The 24,718-nt window shown below is 48.7% G+C and overlaps 4 protein-coding genes across 19 annotated transcripts; 2 read left to right on the top strand and 2 right to left on the bottom strand.

Annotated features, from left to right (window-relative positions):
• The first annotated feature begins 105 nt into the window (after positions 1 to 105).
• Positions 106 to 4,998, top strand: LOC130928342 (phospholipid scramblase 2). The gene is made up of 8 exons (XM_057854859.1): positions 106 to 461; positions 686 to 719; positions 1,241 to 1,524; positions 1,820 to 1,862; positions 1,928 to 2,148; positions 3,648 to 3,809; positions 3,929 to 4,090; positions 4,153 to 4,998. The coding sequence occupies exons 2-8, from the start codon at positions 713 to 715 to the stop codon at positions 4,210 to 4,212; spliced, it is 939 nt and encodes a 312-aa protein (XP_057710842.1). The 5' UTR covers positions 106 to 461; positions 686 to 712; the 3' UTR covers positions 4,213 to 4,998.
• On the bottom strand, positions 3,797 to 8,947 carry tnk1 (tyrosine kinase, non-receptor, 1). Of its 8 annotated transcripts, XM_057854822.1 has the most exons (12): positions 8,675 to 8,946; positions 8,320 to 8,512; positions 8,156 to 8,226; positions 7,900 to 8,073; positions 7,654 to 7,806; positions 6,451 to 6,728; positions 6,263 to 6,389; positions 5,962 to 6,203; positions 5,526 to 5,893; positions 5,050 to 5,441; positions 4,861 to 4,956; positions 3,807 to 4,701 (listed from the first exon to the last, which is right to left on the bottom strand). In XM_057854822.1, the coding sequence occupies exons 2-12, from the start codon at positions 8,474 to 8,476 to the stop codon at positions 4,552 to 4,554; spliced, it is 2,208 nt and encodes a 735-aa protein (XP_057710805.1). In that variant the 5' UTR covers positions 8,477 to 8,512; positions 8,675 to 8,946; the 3' UTR covers positions 3,807 to 4,551. The 8 variants fall into 8 exon arrangements, with proteins under 8 accessions (XP_057710798.1, XP_057710797.1, XP_057710800.1 ...); XM_057854821.1 differs by having other exon boundaries at positions 3,803 to 4,956; XM_057854820.1 differs by having other exon boundaries at positions 3,800 to 4,956; positions 5,962 to 6,389; positions 8,675 to 8,947.
• Positions 8,948 to 9,583: 636 nt separating this feature from the next.
• rnf214 (ring finger protein 214) lies at positions 9,584 to 20,923 on the bottom strand. 7 transcript variants are annotated; one of them, XM_057854841.1, is made up of 8 exons: positions 16,527 to 16,587; positions 16,330 to 16,422; positions 15,443 to 15,690; positions 13,816 to 13,949; positions 13,511 to 13,739; positions 13,237 to 13,434; positions 12,619 to 12,800; positions 9,584 to 12,582 (listed from the first exon to the last, which is right to left on the bottom strand). In XM_057854841.1, the coding sequence occupies exons 2-8, from the start codon at positions 16,391 to 16,393 to the stop codon at positions 12,144 to 12,146; spliced, it is 1,494 nt and encodes a 497-aa protein (XP_057710824.1). In that variant the 5' UTR covers positions 16,394 to 16,422; positions 16,527 to 16,587; the 3' UTR covers positions 9,584 to 12,143. The 7 variants fall into 7 exon arrangements, with proteins under 7 accessions (XP_057710824.1, XP_057710828.1, XP_057710826.1 ...); XM_057854845.1 differs by lacking the exon at positions 16,527 to 16,587 and adding an exon at positions 20,839 to 20,894 and having other exon boundaries at positions 9,584 to 12,800; positions 16,330 to 16,412; XM_057854843.1 differs by lacking the exon at positions 16,527 to 16,587 and adding an exon at positions 20,840 to 20,923 and having other exon boundaries at positions 9,585 to 12,800; positions 16,330 to 16,426.
• snx2 (sorting nexin 2) lies at positions 16,719 to 24,644 on the top strand. Of its 3 annotated transcripts, XM_057854848.1 has the most exons (14): positions 16,786 to 17,509; positions 18,480 to 18,552; positions 18,649 to 18,797; positions 18,914 to 18,980; positions 19,061 to 19,252; positions 19,343 to 19,421; positions 19,634 to 19,709; positions 21,337 to 21,450; positions 21,546 to 21,639; positions 21,713 to 21,918; positions 21,977 to 22,120; positions 23,125 to 23,205; positions 23,271 to 23,342; positions 23,712 to 24,644. In XM_057854848.1, exons 1-14 carry the CDS (start codon positions 17,408 to 17,410, stop codon positions 23,760 to 23,762), a joined length of 1,500 nt encoding a protein of 499 aa, XP_057710831.1. In that variant the 5' UTR covers positions 16,786 to 17,407; the 3' UTR covers positions 23,763 to 24,644. The 3 variants fall into 3 exon arrangements, with proteins under 3 accessions (XP_057710830.1, XP_057710829.1, XP_057710831.1); XM_057854847.1 differs by having other exon boundaries at positions 16,719 to 17,509; positions 18,652 to 18,797; positions 19,061 to 19,421; XM_057854846.1 differs by having other exon boundaries at positions 16,726 to 17,509; positions 19,061 to 19,421.
• The last annotated feature ends 74 nt before the right edge of the window (positions 24,645 to 24,718 follow it).

Here is a 24,718-nt window from a genome sequence, read left to right as displayed (position 1 = left end):
GGTAAATGAGTCCCTCGTCAGTGTGAGGTATGCGTCATTCGAATAATGTCGCCCTCTGTTGTACTTCGGCGGCAAAACAGCCTGAAGTCCAATGACGTCACTCCGAAGCGATTAACCGCATATCGAAGTCGAAACGCCACAAATCAAAGACTGAAACGCCTTCATTTCGACTTCCTTTCATTTTCCTACGGCGTCCTATTCAATACAGTGAGAGGAAGGAACGTTTTTCAGCGCTTTTCGGAGGTTCGAAACATCCTTCAGCGTCGACAAAAAGAAAAGGGAGGGAAAAGAGAAGAGCAGAGGAGAGGAGAGGGGCTTTATCGGGGAGGAGTCGTGGAGACTGTTGTGTTGGGACAAGAAGAAGAGAAGATTAGGCCACCACGCCAAACCTCTCCCGTGACGACTTTCGTTTCTCTCGCTTGGAAGGTCCGCAAACTTGTTGATCTCATTCCACAAAAAAGGTGAGTTCGTTGCGGCGGCGTTTTCAGAAACAAAACAACGATAATTGTGGTCTGGCGAACTCGTCGTGTTGAAGTTTCAACTTGGAACAGATTTCCGCTTCAACCTTTTCAAATATCACCTCAAGAGCTAGAAAGGAAAACACGGTTAATGTCTTTTGAAGCATGTTGCTTTTGAAAACGACAATAATGCGGTCTTATTGACAACGAATTGTTCGTGTTTTTAGGAGGAATTAACAGGAAGTGCTAGCGTCATGTCAGGTAAGCATTAACACGATAAAAATGACAACACCTTGACTTTTACTGTGGTAACATACAAAAAAAAAATCAACTTCACATGGCACATTTGGAGTTTTTTTTTTTCTTTCAATGTAAAAAAACAAAAAAGGACGCCATTTAACCCCTTCAGGGTCAACGGTCACTACAGAGGACGGCAATACGATAACCTTTATAGAGCAAGTGACTATTTTTGGTCATTAAAAAAACAATATTGGCAATTATTATCATCATATTGAACTGTTATTATATTTTTCACATTTTTATAGTAAATTTACAAATGATGACATTGTTAATAAAAGCAAAATGAATGAAATGAAACACTCAAGTTACAGCCTCAAGTATCAAGCTGGTCATTTTTTTCTTGACATTTAACTCATTCCACGCCATTGACGGTGCTGGACGTTCGCCCACTTCCGGGAATCGAACGTCCAGCGCCGTCAATGGTATTCGGCGCGTCCCCGTTTCGGTCAAATTCCTACAGAAAAGCACATTTCCTCCACCAGGTTACACCCCTCAGGGGCCCTACCCGATGACTCCTCACGGGGGCCAGTCGGTGGCCCCTTATCCCACATTCCAGGGCGGCTACGGGGATTCCGCACCGGCCCCTCCTCCGGGCTTCAGTGTAGACTACAACCAAAGTCCACCCCCTGTATTGTTTCAACCGGGACAGATGGGGGCGGGCCCTTACGGCGGAGGAGCGGCTCCTTACGGCGGGACGCCGGCGGTGCCGGGGCCGGCCGCCTCGGTCCCTGTCGGGGTCCCGCCGGGACTTGAATACCTCACTCAGGTGAGTTATTCTCTGAAATTGTGTTTGATCAAAATTGGACTTGTGTTTGCACAAAAAAATCCCACTTGGGTCATCCTTCGGTCAAAATGGATTGGACGTGTAGCGCGCTCAATGGCAGCCGATGAGTTAACAAGGATGTTACCCGAAAATGAATTGCCCATGGGAGAGCAAAGCATCCCCGCGCCATTTCTCCAGAAATTGCATTTAAATGTTATTATTGCAGTCAACCTTTGAAAGATACGTCGTGCTGTCATGCTCAAACTAAAATGACTCCTTTCTGTTTTCCCCTTTTCAGATCGACCAGATTCTGATTCATCAGAAAGTGGAGCTTCTGGAAGGTAGCCCGACCCGACGGTTCTAAAACGCATCCCCGCCCGGGTGCTAACCGCCGGCGTTTTCTTAGCGTTCATCGGCTTCGAGACCAACAACCAGTACGAGATCAAAAACAGCCTGGGCCAGAAGATCTACAAAGCCAAGGAAAAGAACGACTGCTGCACCAGGAACTGTTGCGGATCTCTCCGCAGCTTCGACATGAAAATCAAGGACAACGGCGATCGCGAGGTCATCCGCCTGATCAGGCCCTTCCGCTGCGTCTCCTGCTGGTGCCCGTGCTGCTTGCAGGAGGTACGTGTGTTCCCGCCGTTTAAACGAGGGCCCGCCCGATAAAGACATCGATAAAAACATACAACCCCTAGCAAAAAGCATGGAATCACCAGTCTCGGACGACCACTCACTCAGACATTTTATCTTTGTAAATCTCACTGGAACAGCACCAAACAAAAGTTCCAGCATCATCACTTTGTCCAATGCAGATTCTTGACTCTTGACAAGGTGATGATGCTGGAACTTTTGTTTGGTGCCGTTCCAGTGAGATTTACAAAGATGACTGCCTGAAGGAAACATCCAAAACTCCCTCAGTCCTTGATGATATGGGTCTGCATGTCAGGCAAAGGCACTGTGGTAAATCTTCAATAAGTTTACATTGAAATTTTGGACAGCTTTCTTGTCCCTTCAAATGAAAATATGTTTGTCATTTTTCAAGCTGACAATGCATCATGCCACACAGCTAAAACTGTTCAAGCATTCCTTGGAGAAAGACTGATCCGGTCAATGTCATGGCCTGCAAATAGCCCAGATCTCAACCCTATTGAAAAAAATGGTCCACGTCAAGGCTCCGACCTGCAAGGATGATCTGGCAACTGCAATCTAAGACAGTTGGCACCAAATTGATGAAGAATACTCATCAAGTCCATGCTGCAGAGACTGCAAGCGGTCATAAAAGCCAAAGGTGGTGCTACTAGAGATGTGTTTTGATTGTTTCTCAGGATGCCATAGTTTCTTCCTCAGAATGGAGTGATTCCATATATATTTCCCTGCACTTGCTCTATAAAAGTAACATTTACTGAGCACCACAATGTTTTTTTATTCTTCTTTTCTGAATGCCAAAGAATTGCACTTTTCAACTCATTCATTCTATTTTTTTCAGAGTTTGTTCGACATGATAAAATGTCTGAGTGAGTGCTGGTGCGAGACTGGTGATTCCATACCTTTTACGAGGGGTGGTAAAAGTAATTCCGAGCGGGGGTTGAACCTGGGCCTCGATGGAGCTAACCGCCCGTTGCTAAACCGCTACGTTAGGCCAAAAATGGGCTATGAAATCAATCGATACGTTTTAAAAAGGCCATCTAGTTCACCCAATTCGGACCTTCTACAAAATGACCTGATCGGACCCGATCATGTGACAGCCTTGAAAAATACATCCAAATCAAATAAAAAAAGCAAGACATTGAAATAGCTTATAGCGTGCTAACATTTTCAGCCGAAAAGTGCGTATGCATTCATAGCATCGTTTCAGAGGTGAAAGGCAAGCTTGTTTGTCTTTCTCCCACGTGGTTTTCCCTCAGCGCTCACTGAGCGCCTCTTGTTTGGGCCCTTAACTCCGTGCACGCGACGTCCGTTAAGTGGCGGGCGGCCTCGGCACGTAAAATGGCAGAAACATTTTGTACGTTGGAAGAATTCACTGGAATGTTGGCTATGAAGTCCGTCGATGGCACAGTAAATAGAACGGTATCACGTTGGCCGTCTAATGGTCAAGTGTAATAATCTGAAGCCGTACGGTGCAGCTGGAGGTGCAGGCGCCGCCGGGAACGACGGTGGGCTTCGTCAAGCAGGATTGGCACCCCTTCCTACCGCGCTTCTCCATCCAGGGGCCCAACAAGGAGACCCTGATGAAGTTGGAGGGCCCCTGCTTTGCCTGCAACTGCTGTGGCGATGTCACTTTTGAGGTGAAAAAAAAACTTTGAAGTCTCCGGATGGCAGCTCGTTTCAAACTACCGCGTAGGGTTCCAAAAATGTAGTCTTTTTTTTTTTTTCTTCCCCTCACGTGTCGTTTCGGGGCGAGCAGCTGACGGGCAAAGACGGGGGTCAGCCCATCGGTCGCATTTGCAAGCAGTGGAGCGGCCTCCTGAAGGAAGTGTTCACCGACACAGACAACTTTGGCATCCAGTTCCCTCTGGACATGGATGTCAAGATGAAAGCCGTCCTCTTGGGTGCCTGCTTCCTCATCGTACGTTATTCTCCTTCTCCTCGATTTCCCAATCCCTAGCTGAGCATTTCTTCCTTTTCCAGGATTTCATGTTCTTTGAGAAGGTGGGCGAGGCCAACCAGCGCAGCACCGTCTTCTCGTAAGACAGCGAAGGAATATTCTCCCCGTGATTGCCGACAGCCGCTGTCGCCTTATTTGCACTCCTCGAGTCCATATTTGGGAAATATTTCAAGGCAAGTGCCTGATTGTATTGCCACTTGACCTTATGTTACTATTCCACTATAGTTAGTATTTTTATCAATAACCAAAGTGCAAATCTTACATATTGCTCCTTCAATGTACAAGGACACCAGTTAGTCAATGCAAATCATCAGAAATGAGTTTATTTTACAGAGCAATACTGTAATGCACGTGTCCCGTTCACGGTGATATAAAAAAAAAATAAAAGTGTCATCAAAGTGAGTCTTTTCAAAAGCGACGGCTTACACGCGTCGCTCGGCGGAAGCGGAGCGATCGTCACGCGACCAGCGGATCAGGTATCGGCTGGCGAGCTGCAGGTTCCACTGGTACCGGGCGAGTATCCTGAGGCAGTCCTCCTTCGAGCACAGACTCAACGAGTAGAGCTGCTCCAACTGTAAAGACGCGGCCGTTAACGATACCTTTACCGACGGTCGCTTCCGAAAAATTGTTCCCACGAACGCGCCGTCGAAAACGCTTCGTCGCGGGCCTTCGTCACGCTTTGGCGTTTGGGAAAATTGACCCCAAAAATCCCGTCGTTTTCGGGCACTCGCCTTGAGTTGCTGCTCGGCTCGCGGCGGGTTCCAGTCGTTGCGTTGCAGTGCGGCGCGAGCCTCCTCGATGGTCACGCCGTGCACGGCGTCCATCACCTACGTAATGCAAAAATGTGACTCGTCTTGGAGAAAAAGTCTGAACGTGAGGAGAAATTTGTCAGAAGGGAAAATGCGCCTTTGTCACTATACCTGCGAGATGAGCGCATCTCTGGTGAGGTGTGCGGGCGGTAGCGGTGGCGGCGGCGGAATCTCTCTTTCACGAAGACGCTCCCTGGCATCTGCGGGTTCATCCAGCTGAGGCGTGGAACGCGCCAGATGGGACATTTTGACGAGGTTGGCGCCCCCCGGAGGTTGGGGCGGCGGAACCGTGGCGGGCCTTCGCTGAGGCTTCCAGTTGGAGCGCTTGAGGTGAGGCGGTGGTGGGCGCGGGGGCGGCAGGAGACTGGCCTCGCTGAAGCGCCGGGGGTCTTGCTGCACCACCACGCTACGGGCCACCACCGGGTACGCCCGTCCCCGGGAGGCCGACGGGGGCCCCGGGCACTGGCGACCGCTCAGCACGGACTCCAGACTTCGGGAAAAACCTAAGGAAGGTGCCCGAGACCTTAGAAGAAGTGTAGTTCTTGTTTTGATCCTACACTAAAACGCTATTTGAGGGAATGACGTACCCGACATTTTTTGCAGATTGGACGGCTCCTTCTCCCTGGTCGTGGCTTGCCTAAAGCCGCCACTGCTTCTGCACACATAAGAGGAGGGAGTAAGTTCCTCGCAGAAGCTCTGAACATCCTCCCTCCCCGGTGTTTTGTCGACCGACTCTTCCAGGTTGTCGGGCGTTCCCCAGCTGCGATCCGGGCGGACGTCCCCGTGCGCGGCGTGGTGCAGGCTGCCTCTCATAGGTGCCGAGATGAAATCTGAGACCGGATCGGGCGCCGGCTCGCCGGAAGGCGCCGGGACGGGCGGCACGACGACGCCGGGAGGGAACCAGCCCACGCTGAGCGTCCTCTGGTTCTGGCCGCGCCACTCGCTCAGCTCCAGCCTGCGCGCGAGAGAGCGCGGGACCTCAGTCAGCACGGGGTCACTTTTTACTCGGGGGGCGCGAGTTACCCGTGCTCCACAAGAGTGACGATGTCTCCGGGCGCCAGCGCCAATTTCCTGGCTTCCGCAAACTCCCGGGCGGCCCGCACCTCGGCGGGCTTGGCCTCGGTCACCATGGTCGCCAGCTGCGCGAAGTTGGGCCGATCGGACGGGTTGCACGCCCAGCACTTGCGCATGATGGCGTACATCTCCCGGGGGGAGTCGGGCGGTTTTTCCAAGCGTTCGCCTTCACGCTCCACGCGCCACAGGATCTGCGACAACGCCGGTCGGTCGAGCCGAATGCGGAAGGGCCGAGCCGACGCCCGCTTACCTGTCTTCCCGAGAGACCGAGCCAAGGCTCTTCGCAATAAGTGAACATCTCCCAGAGGGTGACGCCGAACATCCACACGTCGGAGGAATGCGAGAAAGAGCCCACGCGGAGACTTTCCGGGGCGCACCTGGGAAACGGAAACGCTTGAGCCGAGCGCGGCGGCGGAGGCGAGGCGGAGGGGGTCTGACCAGGCGAAAGGGATGCGCCTGTGCGCGGACATGACGTAGTGGTCGGCGTCCCGGCTCAGGCCTCTCATGAGACCGAAGTCGGCGAGCTTCACAGTCTCCCTGGAGGCCAGCAGGACGTTGCGGGCGGCCAGGTCGCGGTGGATGAAGCGCCGCGTCTCCAGGTAGTCCATGCCCGCCGCTATCTGGCCGGCGAACAGCCACAAGCGCGTCAACGGGTACTCGAACTGGCGAGAGCGCAGCGTATCGTACAGCGAGCCGAACTGGGCCAGCTCGGTCACCTGCCAGGAGAGAGAGAAAAAAAAAAACCTTTTCTAAAACAATGCCAGATCACTTCCTCGTCAACTCAGTGGCTGTATATAAGAACCGATCCATTTTGTTCCTTCTGGTTTTGGTGGTGTTTTTTTGTATTTTCTTTGTTTTGAACACAACAAACATAATATACAACCAAGGGCGTAGGTTTGGTCACAACATTGGGAGGGACGATATTACCGTAATGCAAACAATGATCCAAATCAGGGACAACTAGCTTGACTTGCGTGGAGGCTGGTCTGAGTGCAGTAGTTTCGACGGTTAGCAAGTTTAATGTTACGCTAACTATTGCAGATTGGACTTTCATTAGCAAAATTAGCGGTGTTTCCCCTGCCTCCACAACATTGATGGCTTTTTACATGACTTACAGTGGCTGCTGCTGGCTGAAAAAAAACTTATATCCCTCCTCTCCAAAAGGGGCGGCATGTTGTCGTCATGAATCTGTCAGGGTTGCGTGAGTAGGTGTGTCTTTATGGTGGGACGGGGGGCTTCAACGTTCGTTTGGAGGGGGGGGGGGGGGAGACACATTCAGCAAGTGAAAAGGGATAAATTAAGCCTGAACATAGTGAAAATAATTCATTTAAAAATGGTAGGGTCTATTCTATCCTTACAACATACGGTAAGACAATCTAAATGACCTATATAACTGAACACATTATCTAATGCAAATAAGGTTGCTTAGAAGTTGGTGGGGACAATATGAGCATCGTGAGAAGTTGCTAGTGTTACGTCCCTATGCAAACCAGACAAGACAAGATCGGATTCATCAACAACTTTTGACAATCATCAGTGCTTGTGAAATGAATCGCAGGGGCTTCTCCGTTGAGAATAGTAGCATCCCTTTCCCCCGCTAATTTGCGCCCCCTGCTGACGGATGAAGTTTGGTCTTCTCACCATTTTGAGGGGATGCGTGAGCACCACACCGTACAGTCGAATGATGTGCGGGTGGTCCAGTGACTGCATGCTGGTCACTTCCTGTAAAAAGTCCGTCAAGGTCTCCGCCTGTCGGGACATGCTGCTGCGGAGCGATTTCACCGCCACCGGTAGCTGCGACGACAGATATTGACGGTGATGTCCAAGAGGGAGGACACGGTGTGACATTTCAACTCGAAACCTAAAGTCAGTGGCGTTTTTTCGTACAACTCGCCCGGTGGGGGTGTGCCACTCGCCTTTTTTGACCACCCCGAAGGAACCGGAGCCCAGCCTCTCCCCTAGAATCAGCTCGCTGTCCTGGATCAGGCTGGGAAGGGCCGGCCTTCCGCCTTCCGAGCCGGGCTCCCCGACGGCGGCGTCGGGACCGCGACCGCCGAACCCCTGCGCGCGCGCGCGTCAAAACAGCGTCACCGCTTACCCCGGGCGGGAGAGTCCCGTTTCGTTTCGCTTCGCGGGTTCATACCTTGGGCACCCACGAGCGCCAGCCTCTGGAAGCTTTGTGGCGTTTTAGCGCATCCCACAATCTTCGTTGCGCTTTGGTAAAAACAAAATATGAATAATGCGATGGCGGCAACTCTCCCCATCCGATTGGAGATGGGACGAGCGACGGTCGATTCGGGAACTCACCCGGTTTGCTGATCCCGACGTGTTCCAGGTCGGCCTCCTTGACGTACGCGAAGTGCTCCACGCGCGTGATGTTGAGGCCGTCTCGGACGCGCAGGTAGAACTTCTCCAGTTGCACTTCTGCCAGGAGCTGGTAGAGCCATTGCGTGTCCTGCTCCATCGGCGTTAATGGAGTTTCACAGATTTCAACATGACCCTGATCGCGAGGGGTATTTTTGTCATGGTTGATTTCATCAATCATAATCGTAAACCTTCATAAATCAAATAGTTGACAATAGGTGAGTAGATATACAGGATGACAGCGTCATGACTAGTCAAGTACGCTTACACGCAATATTGATATTATGTATTGACTTACTGTAAAGTTACTGGAAAGTTGCTCCGAACTCGTTGTGACAAACTTTCACGTCGGGCGGTGACGAGCCAGCCATGACGGCTCGGCCCGCCCTAGAAAAATCTCTTGGATTGTCTTCAAAAGTCGTCCCGGTCCTGGCCCGGCAAATTTCTTTTCGCTCCCCAAAAAATATAGGGAAATGTCAATTGTAGATCGTTCGGTCGGATTTGGGAGCGACACTCGAAGATCGTACCTGGGAAAGTTTCCCCCCCCCCCCCCCCTCCATTTCCGGGTTAGGGCACGCCCTTTTCCGGTCGCGTCTCACCTGAATGGACACGCAAACAAACAAAAAAAAATCCAAACAATGAGTCAACCGTGTTTGGAAGTTAAATGAAGCTCTTTTAATACCAGTTTACGCTACAAAAATAATAGTTCATTTATAATTCTAATGGTATCATTTATTCAATCCATGCAATGCTGCATTCAAGATGAATAAACATTTTCATCATAAAAATATTCACTTGTTTTTAATTGTAACCCCCCAAAATAGTTGCCAATTTTAGTACTGTTTGAAAAGTTTTGTGTCCAAAAATTGGCGTCAGAACTACACGACGGCTGTATGTCGGCAAACCGGTCAATCGGGATTTTTAGTCTCTGACGTGACCTAGTGGTATCGGGTAGTGACACGGATGGCTACTGCGCATGCGCGAAACGACGCCATTTCCTCTCGAGTGATTTTTTCACCCAATTAACAAGATACAAATGAACAACAATACAAACAAAAAAAACAATACGACAGCAGATGTAGACGCTAGTGGATGTACGTGTTAGAAAACGTATTTTTTTAGTGTATAAGATAATACATATACAAATATAGGCCTTTGAGTATTTTTATTATAACACCGTTTCATACAAATATCTTACAAAAAAGGCTAGTTAAGCTATAGATTTCTGAAAAACCCTGTATAAGTTTTTGGTTTACATTTTAACATACATAACATACATATAAATTCCTTATTTTTCAGATGGTCTGGCATGTGAGTTGAATAATCATGTTTTTACATGTCTGAATTTAGGGTTTACAGTCCATGATATGGAAGCCCATTCCCGCCATAAAAAAAGCAAACCTTTTTTCCCCTCAACAAAACAAGCCTATTTCCGTTATAGATTTTTTCCCCCCTACTTGTCGGAGTCATTACGCACAAGCTAGGCTAAGCTAAGCTACTTGTAGGCTCCAGCCGATGTAATTGTTGTTTGTACTCAACGGCAACCTTATCCGTGACTTTGCGAAGAGATCGTATTCTTTTGAAGTAAATGATGGGTATGATATCGTAGTTTTATTCACCCAACCGTTGTGTACAGGAGCCGTGTCGCACTACGGTTGGAAGGGGCCGATGGACGTCAGAGAAGTGAGTCACTAACCGTCAAATGCTAGTTGTTTTAGAGGAATCTCACAATATGAAAATGAGCCCAAAGAACAAATTGTGGAGGAGACGACTGCCATCTTAGTAGGACTGGAAAACCGACTAAAGCATTAGACAGGAAATAAAACACTGTAGTCTCGGGTTCAAGCTTGACTGGCTTGCGCACACTCGACACACGCCGAGGCAAGTGGCCATTTATTGATTAACAGCACCTGACACAAATCACCAATTCACTTGAGAGGTAGAAAAGCGCTATACAAGTATAACACCATTTACCATTTCATCAGTTGAATGTTAGCTGTATGCACAACAATTCAAACAGGCAGATTGCAAGCGACTTTCAGGTGCATACTGCCACTTCATGTCTGCGCAGGCTGTACATTTCTCAATAGGACACTTTTAATATTTCATCTGAAGACGGATTGCATTCTATACTCATGAAATTTTTTTCAAGGGACTCAATGAAGGCTGTCACTTAAGCAACAACGCTTGGGACAAGCCGGCCCTTCCGGTTCCCATCCACTGGATGTTTGTAGCCGTCATGCAGTGGCGGCCCATAAGTTAAGTGTTGGCCAATCCATGAGGTGAAATTCATCACTTTAATTTGTGCACCTTCCCCTCAGCCCCACAGGTGTCAATGTTGAAAACTAGCATGTTGCCCCCCCACCACGCTAAAGCTCGTTTGGCTAATTGTCACTTTTCATATTTGCGCGTGATGGAGGGCACCATTAGGCCCGCACCCATTAGGGCCCCCGTGGGAGTAGAGGGGGGCAGTATTAAAGGCCAATTTCCCAGGCGGACGTCATCCATCCGGCTCACTAAGTGGATCTTTTTGACGCCTTAAAACGAGCGGCGAGCTCGATCGGCTCGGAGCATCCGTCTCGCCGGCTTTTAGCGGCTCGGCGAACGTCTCGGTGGGCTTTTCAAAGATCTGCGAGGGCGAAAGCATTTTTCATCTGGCGCGCAAAACGACTCCGGTTCAGTTTTCACGTCGCGATCCGAAGGCGGGGCCGCGCTCGCTAATCGTTAGCCCACCGCTAGAAGACGACAACGGCCTTATCGTCAGCGCGATGACAATGAAACCGGCCATCACTTGTAGTAATGCTTAACGTGATAGTTCTAAATGACAACCTGTTTATTGGACAGCACTTAGAGGTTTTTGGGGTCAGACATTGCTGCTAATTGGTTGTGTTCAGCGAGGGGCGGGACGACGATATCGGGCAGGTCGGCGGGCTTGGGTGCGTATAGATTTTCACGTCTGTTGTTTTTTTTTTGTATTTATGTGCTGCTGTTAGCCAGTCAATCACATTTAATTGACAGCTCTGCGCTGGGGGGCCGAGCCAGGATGACAGGACTTTAATGCCGGGGGAGTAGGATGATGGGGGGGTCTGAAAGTGACTGTGTATCGGAGGGAGGGGTGCCCTCCTCCCCGCCGTCGACGGCATTAATTGATGTAAGGGCGGTTATGATGGATGTTGATCAAAACAACCTTTTAGAAAAAGAGGTGAGCCAAATGCAAAAAGGCCACCGGTGCCCGACAGGGGGCGACATCCAAGTACATTTTTGTTGCAGAGCGAGCGGCCTCCTTCGGGAAGGGCGTCGCGGTCGATTGCGGCTGACGGCGAGCATGAGAACACCTTGTTAGCGTGTTTGTCCGCCGTTCCCGCAGGATGCCGTTAAGCTACGCTACGCTCGCCGAATCGACCGCTCGTGGAAAATGTCAGAAGAAGGGCTAAACATTTGAGGAATTTACTTTTACGCCACTGTTAGCAGTAACATCTACAAACAAGTCAAGCGTGCTGCCATTTGGCCAACTCATCTAAATCTGCCAATTCAAATAATAATGCCGGTTCAAATCCTTCTTTTGTCACCCCTAGAGGGGAGTCATATTTTATTTGGTAGATTTGATGTACATAAAGATATACTGTACAACACAATATTCCGTGCGCATTGAACGGTCCGTCAAACAGTTTTTTGGGGGAAAATGTTAAGCATTCGGTCAGTTCAAATACAATGAAAACACTAACAATCTAAAGGATTTATCCATTCTGAAAAAAAAGCTGGCGGAGTCATATCGCGTTAGCGCGCGCGCACACATTGGGGCAGAAAGGGCAGGAGTTCCTGCCGCTGGACTGGATCCACACACGGATGCAGTCTTTGTGGATGGCGTGGGCGCAGGGTAACGGGTAGCGGCTTTCGTGGTCCACGCTTTTCTGGCACATCAGGCACAACTTGCACGGCGCGGCGGCCGGCGCAGCACGCGTGTCGACCCGCGTCAGGAGCAGGCCTACCTTCTCCGCCATTTCGTCGAACAACATACCCGCGAGGGTCCCGCGGCTGCTTTTCACCTGCTGCAGCAGGTGCGTCAGCTGCACCCTAGTGCAATGCGGGAAGCGCGCCTCCAGCTTGTCCAACACCTTGTCCAAGGTGCCGGAAGGAGCGGCGGGCGCTTGGGCCGGAACGATGGGGTAGGCCGGCGGTGGCGCTTGGGCCGGAACGATGGGGTAGGCCGGCGGTGGCGCTTGGGCCGGAACGATGGGGTAGGCCGGCGGTGGCGCCGGGCGGATGAAAGGCGGCCTCGCCATCGCGTGCGGCGGGGGTGACATGTAGAACTGGGGTCTGGCGTAGTACGGCAAGGGGGGGTGAAAAGGGGGCGGCAACCTGTAAAACCTCGGAGGCGGCGCCGCAGGAAGTCGCGATATCATATGTTTCAACCTCAGCTCGGCCTGAAAGACAGAAAACATCAAAAGCGTTAACGGTAACAATCCATCCACTGCTTGTTTTCTTATCTTGGCCATGAGAAAATACGCGATGTTGCTTTAGCCCAGGCTTCACTAAATCCGGACCTGGGTGCCACTTTTCCTGTGGTGTTTTCCATGTCTCCCTCCTCCAACACACCTGAATCCAAATAATCAGGATCATTATCAGGCTTATGGAGAGGTTGCTGATGACTTAATCATTTGAGTCAGGTGTGTGCGTTAGGGGAGAGAGACGTGGAAAACACGACAGGAAAAGTGGCACCCAGGTCCGGATTTAGTGAACTCTGCTTTAGCCTTTCAAGGTCTGTGTTGAGTGATCATGGCACACTAAATGTAAGGATCGGCCTGTCTGTTAGTGCACTTTGTCGACGCTTATTTGTGTTTGTAGGGAGCGTGTCAGTACCGTGGGTATATACGGCAGCGCGGGCACATTGATGCGTGGCAGTGACTCCAATTCGTGTCCTTTCTGCAACATGGCCAAGTTGTCCTGGAAGCAGTCCTGGAGCTCGGCGTGGTTTCTGCGTACCGCCGCCTCCTTGTCGGCCCAGTCGGCCTTCTCCTGGCGGTCGGCGGGCCGCAGCGACGACACGTACGCCGACGCCTAAGACGCGTTAGCGCGCGACGTTAGCGCTTCCCGCTACCTCGCCGGCGAAGGCCTCCCCCGCCCCGCGCGGTACCTCCATAAGCCAGGCTCGTACGCGCTCCGAGGCGAGGTCTCTCTGCGCTTCTACGGCTCGGATCTGGTCTCGCAAGGCGGCGCGCTCGCCGTCTTCGGCCTCTCGGCGGACTTTGTCCAGCTCCTTCTTTAGTTCCTCCAGCTCCTCCTGCCAGCGGCCCTTCTCCTCCCGGTGCTCTTGCGTCAACTCTGACAGCTTAGCGGTGATTTCCTCAAGTTCCTTGGACAGCCTAGCGGGCGGCGAAAGCCGTCACGTCGGAGACGAGCGACCCGTCTCCGATAGCGGCGAGTTGGGTCGGCGCGCACCTGTTTCTCTCGTCCTCGGCGCGGGCTTTTTCGGCGCCGATTTCCCTCTTCTTGGACTGGAAATTCTTGCGGGTGGTTTTGGAGTTGTTCAGCTGTAGCTTCACACGCACAGAGTTGAGCTTCTCCACCAGAGCCTGTCTCCGCAAAGTGTTTTGCTCGTCATCCTCACATTTTGCATCTGTCATTTTCCTCAACAGAGCCATTTAAAGATTTGACTTTAGGTTGCCACAATTTCAGATTTATGTTGTTTGATTGGAATACTACTACCAGTAGATCAAATTTACATGAATAATAATATACTAATATAATAATAATAATATACATTACATTAATGAATATACATGACATTAATTTACATCTGGTAGTACAACCCCTAGCAAAAAGCAGTCTCGGACGAGCACTCACTCAGTCATTTGATCATGTAGAACAAACTCCGATAAAAAGCTTGAAAAAATAATGAATTCGTTCCAGCATCATCACCGAGTCAAGAATCTGCATTGGGCAAGGTGATGATGCTGGAACTTTGGTTTGGTGCTGTTCCAGTGAGCTTTACAAAGATGACTGCCTGAAGGAAACATCAAAATTCCCTCAGTCCCCGATGATATGGGGCTGCATGTCAGGCAAAGGCACTGTGGTTAAATCTTCAATAAGTTTACATTGAAATTTTAGACAGCTTTCTTATCCCTTCAATTGAAAATATGTTTGTCATTTTCCTAGATGACAATGCATCATGCCACAGAGCTAAAACAGTCAAAGCATTCCTTGGACAAAAACTCATCCGGTTAATGTCATGACCTGCAAATAGCCCAGATCTCAACCCTATTGAAAAAAATGGTCCACAGCAAGGCTCCGACCTGCAAGGATGATCTGGCAACTGCAATCAAAGAGAGTTGGCATCAAATTGATGAAGAATACTCATCAAGTCCATGCCTCCGAGACAGCAAGCTGTCATAAAAGCCAGAGGTGGTGCTACTGAATACTAGAGATGTGTTTTGATTGTTATTTGTTTCACAGGATCCCATATTTTTTTCCTCAGAAAAGAGTGATTCCATATATATTTCCCTGCACTTGCTCTATAAAAGTAACATTTACTGACCACCAAAATGTTTTTTATTCATTTCTTTTAGTATTTCCGAATGCTAAAGAGTTGCACTTTTCAACTATTTTTTCAAGCTTTTTATCGGAGTTTGTTTTACATGATAAAATGTATGAGTGAGTGCTCATCCGAGAGAAGTGAGTCCATAGGTTTTGCTAGGGGTTGTAGTTTAGACAGAACTGCTCTTAATTTAGTGTTTGTATGGACCTGGTTTAGATTCTAATAGTTTCCACACGTTTTCCCAAACATATGCCGTCAAAATTGTTGTATTTTTTTGTTGTTGAGATAATCACCTGTGAATTTTTGCGGTCATAAACATCTCGAGTATTTGTCGACTACAACTGGACGAAGACTAACCTGAAATGACTAATATATGGCTAAGACTTAGCGGTAGATAATGGATGAGTAAGAATAAAGTCCACATAAAACGAAGAAGAAAAATGCCAAAAACAACACCGATCGTAGTATGTCTATCACCATCAATGGTTGTGAATCAGTAAGCCTGATGTATCCCGGCATTTAGGCGCCGACCTGGTGCTGTCGCTGGTTCGCCGCTTTCTTCTTCTGCCCTTGCGCCACATCCCTCTGTCTGTCCGCATTTTCACGCTGCTGCCGCCGGACCAGTCGATCTTCCTCCTTTGCTCGCGAATCCGCGAGTTCCAACAGGGCCGCCAGCCGTTCCTCCCAGTCGGCCGCCGCTTCGACGCCGGCCTCGGCCGTCGCGACGGCATCCGTCGCCGGCGTGTCCGTCTGCGCCGACTTTTGGTGCCTGATGATGTCTGTCAAGACAGAGAGAGAGGATACGGTCACGCACTGTTTGAATACTCTTACATAGCAATTTAGTCTTTGGCACACAAATGTTCTCAGATTAGTAGTAGTGTAGTCCGTTGCTGAAACAGATGATCTTTCTGCTAAATCAAGGTAAAACATTAGCTGTAACTTTTCACATTTTCTGACAAGTTCCAGATCAAACCACAAATAGAATCATCATCCATTTACTTGTGTATTTTCTGCACTGTCAGTCTCAAATAATGTTTTGATTATAAATAGCAGCTTTCTCAAGCTGATGCATCCACTTAGTGAGAGCCACTAGAGGGCGGCGTTGCGCAATATTTTTTACACGGCATTTTAGTGCAAAAAAACACCCGATAAAAAAAATCAAAAATGTCAAAACCTAAATTTTATATATCCCTGTCCTCAAAAATGGTCTAATGTTCATGAAAACGTAAACACTGTGATCACCGACCCTGTACTTAGTCCTTTATTAAAATCACGGTTAGTAGCAGCCCTCGTGTTAGCATTTAATCTTTAGCTCATGTTAACTTTTGTGACACGTGACTGCCTACAACGGAGGAGTTCCTTTCTTGATTTTTATTTTTGATTGGAAAAGCAAAACGTAAAAAGAGTGCATACTTGACCTTTTGTGATTAAATTGTCCCACGCGAGAGACCGCTCCTTCACCGTTTCCGTGTTAGCGTCCATGCTGGCAGAGCGAAACCAAAGTATTCTGCCTTCCTGGACAAGATAGACCTGTTTTAGTCACGTGGCCAGTAAACTACAAAACTTTGAACAAATTAGAAAAGAAAGAAAAGAAAAAAAACACTGCAATTTTTACTTTTTCGAAGTGTGTCGAAGGGGTCACTTCCGCTGAAATAGACTTTTTGAGCCTTATGATAGATATCATATATAAGGTTAGATGTGCGACTCCTGTTGTGAGCCATGGACGACCGTCGTCCCTTGTCTGACATTTTGCATCGGGACCATTTGGTAGCTTGTAATTTAAATGAATTGCTCCATTTTCAAACGGACTGGTCTTTCATAAACTTAAGAGATGCCGTTAAAAAAAAAAAAAAACTTAGATGCCGTAAATTAGCTGCATCCATAAAAATAAGTTATTTTCTACATCTGAATCATAGCCACGTCAGTGCTGTTTGTTCTAACCAAAACCGTTTTAAAATTCGTCACGTCACATTCGCCACCGTTTTAGTGGAAAATCACTCATCTTACGTCCGCTAAACCTGAGCTCGCTCTAGAAGTTCTCCGACACAAGATGGCCGCCATTTACTTACTCCGCCGACAGCTGTTATCTACGGCTTCGCAATCGTAAACACGAAGATTGTCTATTAAAACAATATTCGACGGTTTTATTTGCAAGATGGGTGTAAATGTGAATTTAATGAATAATTTCCATACAAAAATATGGTTGGTTGAACATTCCATTTGAAAAGTATAATTGAATGTTATTGTTGCGTTTTCTTTTAAGGGAGTGAACGCTCTTTCTTACGAGCGAGCAGACTTTCTGTCACATGACAAGGCCGGGCAAATCACCTGATGCCTCCGTGACGGTACGCCCCGCCCATTTCGTTTGTCAATCACTCGCCGCGGCGCGCCGCGAAGGTTAGCTCTTGACCGTGGCCGGCGTCAGCCGTCATTGTGAGTCGCCGTCAAGTTATCTCCGAGCAACTCCTCCCTTCCCTTCCCTGGGATCCACTTGCCATGGCGGCCGCAGTCAGAGACCCGCCGCCGACTCACAGCGACTTCCAGGAGGTGGAGGATGCCGACGACCTGTTCCCGTTGCTGGCGGGCGGCCCTCGCGAGGTGAGGCTGCTTTAGCTCGAGGAACCTTTACATTTGCAGCTACGGCTACTGTCTTCGATAAAAATCGTCTGTAAAATGGCTGAATGAGAAGCAGACGAGGTAGAACAAGCCGGCTTCGGTGACCGTCACGCAGGTGAGGATACTGCGGTGTTGACAAACTGGGGGAAATGGAAGCTAGCCTCACTTTTCTTCCACATTTGATCCAAAATGGCCCTAACCTTAGCTTAGGGTTAGGGTTGCCAGCTAACCCTGCCACTGACAACAGTCATTCATTTCAACTGGGAGGACTGGCCGTGAATGGGAACGTTTCAGTGCCACTGACGGCACTCGGCGTCCAACCCATTCTGATCGGGAGCGCTGACAGTGATCATTCCCTGCTGAATCGAATCTCCCACTTCAAACAGATTGGGCGTCTAGTGCTGCCATGAAGTCGATCGGTACCAATAATATGCCTATGACAGGCAGGATGACGGCACGCGCTTCCGTCGGAAGATGACAGTTTACTTAGTTAACTAAAAATCTAATTTTTGCACAATAAAGGCCGGAAAACACCGATACAAATGCCTTTGGTTCACTTTTTTGTCTCGTCAGCAGTAGGATTTTTTTTCCTGCCGGTGTTTGTCTTCCTGTTTTGTGTGTTTATGCTGAGTGAGGGAGTAAGGAAGGGACCGGTTGTCATTTCCTGCGCTTGTTTTGTCAGCGCCATGTTCAAATAAAAGTAGGGTGGTGAAGATCATGAATAACATTAATGTGTAGTTTGTTAGCCTGTGTTTTCAGATTCAAATGAAAGATCACCAATCTCCATGGCATTTGAAATACCACAATTATTCTTGGCTTGAAACCAACCCTATTTTTTTTTACTAGCCCACTTGACTATTCATTTTGCGCCTTTCAAGAGTGTCAAAATTGATGCCTCAGCCAGTTGCTTTTGTCAAATATCTGCTCTGTTTCGCTCTTTGCCCTAACTTAGGAAGCGCATCCGAACGGCGGAAAATCCAACGGGCCCAAGATGGATTATGACGACGACGATGATTTGTTTGCGGGTAAACTCGCCCGGGCGTATGCTCTTATTGTAAAGGCCAAGAAATCAAGATCTTATTGTGACCTCTGTCATTTGCCGCGGACTGTTTGTGTGTAAGAAGCCACGGAGGAAGTGTCGCTGGACAGTCCGGAGAGAGGTGCGCTGCTGTCGGACGGCCCGTCGCCCGTCATCACCCCCGTCACGCCGCCCGTCTCCGGCACGGGACACGCTCACGACGACATGTTTACGCACTCCTCCTTTGACGAGGTACACTGCCACGAATGACGACGAACGCGCGCGCCAATAAATGTCCCCGTGTGCTCAGAAAAACGCGTACGGTCGTTCGGCCTGTATTTTTTTTGCGGTCGATGCATTTCGCGCAGATGGAAGAAGATGAGTTCGGCGACAAGTCGGACATTGCCATTTCGGTGTCGGACCCCGAGAAAGTTGGTGAGCGCCCTTTTCCCTCAAGGTGAACGAAGCGGCCGCCGTTTCCTGTCACGCGAGCGAGCGCGTTTTGTTGTTTCCAGGCGACGGCATCAACGCGTACGTGGCCTACAAAGTGACCACCAAGGCGTCGCCGCCTTCGCCGTTATTCAGGCTCCCCGAGTTCTCGGTCAGGCGCCGCTTCAGCGACTTTCTGGGCCTTCACGGGAAGCTGGCGTCAAAGTACGCGCACGCGGGCTACATCGTGCCCCCGGCGCCGGAGAAGAGCATCGTGGGTACGTCGCTACGGCGACCCGGATGCGCGCTCGACGAGACGCGCCCGCGCCACAGTAACGTATACAGGGTTTGTCACGTGTCGAGTGCAGGTATGACCAAAGTGAAGGTCGGGATGGAGGACCCTTCGTCTAATGAGTTTGTGGAGAAAAGAAGGTCGGCCTTAGAGAGGTATGATGTCCCTTCCTCACTTGATGCCGGTGCATGCGTTGTTTTGAATTGATTGGACATGTACTTAGGCCAGTAGAAAGAGCTGGAAGCTAGCAAACCAGTTAGACTTAAGCGCCACGAAAGGTGCATTACAAATAATCGTTCAATCGACCTTCAGTTTTCAAGCGGACGTCAGTTGTCATCGTACCTTCCCGGATATTGTCTTTGCGCAGATTCCTGACACGTACGGCGCAGCATCCCGTCCTCCTCAAGGATCCCGACCTGGTGCATTTTCTGGAGAGTTCCGAGGTAAACAAACGCTCACGCGTCGATACGGCCCGAGCATTTCATCCCTGCTGGGACCGAGCTGGGGTGCGAGGGGGCGTGGCCCGCCCGTGAAAGAAACGGCCGGCCTGTCAGCGACTTAACAGATGAATTGCGGGACGCTTGAGTGAGCGCGCGCGCGTGCGTCCGGCCCGCTTAATGAAACGCGACCAGGAGGGGGCTATAAATGAAAAGCCCGGGTCCCCGACCCCCCCCCTCTTCATTTAGCTTCCATCAAAGAGTACCCCCGAGACCCCGCCTGCGCTTAAATGGCTTTCGGGGGTGGGGTCGCCGCACGCCAAAGTAAACTTTTCCGAAATGAAGAAAAATGAGCTCCTCTCGCACCCGCGCTAGAATTGAATCTGGAATGCGAACAATCACTGGGGGAGTACGGAATGACGGGGGGGGGGCGAGACAAAGTGATTTCGTGGAAAACGAGACGGCCACTTCGGCTAATTAAACTGGGGGAACCGAAAATGTCACGAGTTGTTTTGGGTCACCGGGGACCGTTGAATTTTTCCCACCAGGGGGCGCTCTCACGCCATCGCCTTGGCATCGGCGGCCAAGATAGGCTATTGATTTCCAGCAGAAATAGAGAATCCTTCTGCCTAGATCAGTGTTTTTCAACCTTTTCTGAATTACGGCATGTTTTTACATTGGAAAAAATCTCGCAGCACACCAAAACCCAAAAATGTTCCAAAATTACTTTCTGTACATTATATTTACCGTAGTTTTCTGACTATAAGTCACACCTGAGTATAAGTTGCACAGCCCAAAAATGCGCAATGAAGAGGAAAAAAACATATTAGTCGCACCGGAGTATAAGTCGCTTTTTTGGGGGAAATTTACTTGATAAAATCCAATACACAGAACAGATATGTCATCTTGAAAGGCAATTTAAAATGAATTATTATTATGTCTTGGCCTGTCATATATGTCACGTATGTCTATTATTATGTATTAGTCCCAGTCCCGTTCTTGTTATCATTTTGACGCCACGGGGTGAGATCTTGCACGGAGCCCCAGATCGAGGGAGATTATCAGTGGTCTTGTTTGTCTTCTTTTTTCTAATAATTGCTCCCCCAGTTGATTTCTTTAGCGTCCAAGCGTTTTACCTATTGCAGATGCAGTCTTCCCAGCTTGGCGCAGGTCTACAATTTTGTCTCTGGTGTCCTTCGGCAGCTCTTTGGTCTTGGCCGTAGTGGAGTGTGACTGACTGAGCTTGTGGACAGGTGTCTTTTATACCGAAAATGAGTTAAATCAGGTGCCATTAATACCGGTAACGAGTGGAGCCTCGTGAAAAGAAGTTGACCTCTTTGACAGCCAGAAATCTTGCTTGTTTGTAGGTGACCAAATACTTATTTTCCACTCTAAATTGGAAATAAATTCTTTAATGTGATTTTTTTTCCCACATTCTGTCTCTCATGGTTGAGGTTTATCCATGTTGACAATTACAGGCCTCTCTAATCTTTTCAAGTAGGAGAACTTGCACAATTGGTGGTTGACTAAATACTTCTTTGCCCCACTGTATGAATGACTTGAACATGGCTTATGCGGTATTGTTAACAATAATCACAGTCTCTCAGCTTTAAAATGCTTCTCTTTGTTCCAGTTGCCGCGGGCTATCAATACGCAGGCCGTGAGCGGCGCCGGCATCCTCAGGATGGTCAACAAGGCGGCCGACGCCGTCAACAAGATGACCATCAAGATGAACGAGTCGGACGCCGTGAGTTGGGAAGAAGGGCTGATGATGTGTTGTTAGCCAGATGGAGCGCTAACTTCCCGCCTGGTGTTTTTGTTTTTTGTGTGTGTGCGTGTCAGTGGTTCGAGGAGAAGCAGCAGCATTTTGAGAATCTCGACTTACAACTGAGGAAACTTCACGCCAGCATCGAGTCTCTCGTGTGTCACAGGAAAGGTGCGCGCGCTCTTTGAACGGCAAATATCGTACAGTCATCTAAAGAACGGACGTCACGCCACGATACGTCTAGAGTTGTCTTTGTACGGAGCCCAGTTCGCCAAGTCGGCCGCCATGTTGGGCAACAGCGAAGACCACACGGCGCTGTCCCGCGCTTTGTCCCAGCTGGCCGAGGTGGAGGAGAAGATCGAGCGGCAGTACCGGCAGCAGGCCGACGCCGACTTTTTTTTCCTGTCCGAGCTCCTCGGAGATTACGTGCGCCTGCTGGCCGCCGTCAAGGTCGGTCACCCGCGCGTCCTCCCCGTCGACGCCGCTGACGTGACGTATGCGCGCGCAGGGCGTGTTCGAGCAGCGCGCCAAGTCCTGGCAGAAGTGGCAAGACACTCAACTTCTCCTGCATAAGAAGCGAGAGGCCGAAGTCAAACTGCAGTTCTCCAACAAATCCGACAAAGTGCAGCAGGCCAAAGACGTCATCAAAGAGGTGAGCGCTGGCTCCGTGTCGCGGCGTCTAAATCGGAAGCTCTTCCGCCGAGAAAAAGAAAAACCGGCCAGTGAAACAAATGCACCTTTGCTACTCACTGGAGTGAAAAGTTTTTGTTTTTGCGGCTGAGGAATTTTACCAAGCGGAGAGGAAAAAAATACTTTTTATTAGCCCGTCAGCACACAAATTCACCCTGCGAGCCGTCTGTCAGAAAACACGCGCGTACACACAGGCACTGTGGGGGGTCAGCTGTTAGTGGAGAAACGGGTGCGGGGGGGTCTTTGATGGTGCTGCTGCTGCTGCTGTCAGAAGTCAACGTTTGTCAGTAGAGTTACAACAAGCCTTTATTTACTCCGCATGGACCCACACACACACACGCACACTGCTTCCTCTACGATACCGTCGTTTTCTCTCCTTTAAAAAAATGTCCTTACTGGGTAATTGATGAAAACCACATTGATTGAAAAATATATAATTATAAAGTATGTTTTATTAATGAATCGCACTGATTATGGTTTCAGACTAGTAAATGTCCTAAAAGCAGTCACATTTAATAGCTGATCATATTCAGCTTTGATATATTTGTATTCAAATGATATTCATCGCAAGTTTTATAGTTGGCAGGCGGTGAGACTCATGTGACATTATTAAAAGGACGACAAAATGACACGTAAATGAAATGATCATTGAAAATGTTCCAATTTCCTCAGTTTTGAGGCATGTATTTTGAAATGTCCCCTTTTCCTCCCCATCATGCCTCTCTGCACAAGGAAATTGAAGAGGTAGGACTCAAATTTATGATGGTTGTTTTTGTTTTCTTCCTGATTTGCTGTCCTTGAAATGACAATAATACCCAAGCTGTTAGGTTTGTGCCTAAGGTCACGTGAATGATGACTTTTAACCGTCAATTTGTACACGCGTGTTCTTGGATGATTTCAAAACTCTGATTTTGAGAACGGCCGGGGTTAACGAAGCGAGTCGGTGACAACGTTCCCCCTTTGCAGTTGGAGGGCAGAGTGCTGCGGTGCGAGCGGGAATTTGAGCAAATTTCCAAAGTCGTTCGCCGGGAAGTGAGTCGCTTCGAGGTAAGGCGACCGCCGTCGGCGAGGCCACGCCCGCCCTCTTCGCTCACGACTTTGCTCCACCGCAGACGGAACGGGTCGACGACTTCAAGAGCGTCATTACCAAATACCTGGAAGGCCTCGCGGTCACGCAGCAACAGGTAATAATACTTTTTTTAGTACCAAGTATTTTTCTCTCATCAAGCAAATCATTTCAGAAGACTTGAAATAATGTGAATATGCACAGTATTTGTGACGGTACGGGCATGGCGGTTTGGTGCGTGCAGTGACGGCGGGGAAAAAAAAAAAAAAAAAACTGAGCTAAGTGTCGTATCGTACAAATTTCTGGGTTTTTTTCGGCGCCGATGTCAAAATAAAAGCACGCGATTCTGTATGAATGAGCTACAAGGTGCCTGCCAGGTAGAATAACCCGTCCACGGTCCCTGAAAGGGTATTGCACATTTACACTCTGTATAAAGTGGATAAGGTAAGTATTGCATAATAAGAATGATGTGTGTGTTTGTGAACAGCTGATTAAGTACTGGGAAGCGTTCTTACCAGAGGCCAAAGCCATCTCATAGAGCTCCCGCAATCGACCCGGCCTCCTCCTTTCTCTGCAAAATTGGAGCTAACGTGCTAACGGGACCTTCTAATCTTTCATTCCTCATCACTTGAGCAGGACGGGCATTTATTGTGGCCAAAATGTGAAACCGGAACATTTCTAACTTGTATATGTCCATACTATTTGTGTTAACCACTCAAACGCTATGCTAACTCGCAGCTAAATAGCACGAAAGAACACTTCGATTGTTTTTCATGGCTTCATCTTAATTTATTGGTGTTTTATTATACTTTGTAGACATTGCCGCCGATGTGCTAGCGAGCTAACAAAACACTAAAGAACCGGCACGTCCGTTTGGAAAGATGCCAGAGCCCGTTACTTTGTCACGCAGCTAAGCTAACCATGTTAAACCATTGCGGCTAAATGCAAAACAAGAAAATCCGTCAGCTGATTTGTTAGAATGTGACAAAGGGACAGCCTTAACTTGAAATTGTTATGCTTTTTTTTTTTTTTATGTTAATAAAATAATGGCAACCTGCCTGTCCTTATACAATTTCAATAGATTGGGGGGAGCGTGCTAGCTAATCAACAAAATGATCATTTCTTGTTGCTAAAATGGGAAACAGAAAATGAGATATTGACTGTATTGTTTGTTCACTTGGTATGCAAGTGGCTAGTGTGGCCTGCCTGCAAATGAAAAACATTCTTTTATGGATTAACATTTCAATACCAAAAGAGTTTGTCCTCCCACTTGTTTGTCTTCATTTAAGACTATTTCTCTCCTTTATTTGATCTTATGAAGGCACTTTTTTTTTTCATTTTTGCCAATGAACTTTCATATTTTGTAACTGCTGTGAAATGTCATTTACATGTGATGAAAATAAAGAATGTATTCTCTTCACTTCATGTCAGTAATGTTTTGCTACTGGCGTGACAGGTGACGTCCCCATTTTGTTGTGGGAATTTTTATAGCTG

This window comes from Corythoichthys intestinalis, chromosome 13 (genome assembly GCF_030265065.1).
Source record: "Corythoichthys intestinalis isolate RoL2023-P3 chromosome 13, ASM3026506v1, whole genome shotgun sequence".
Lineage (NCBI taxonomy): Eukaryota > Metazoa > Chordata > Actinopteri > Syngnathiformes > Syngnathidae > Corythoichthys > Corythoichthys intestinalis.
Note: the sequence above shows the minus strand (reverse complement) of the source record. Positions and strands in the feature narration are given on the sequence as shown.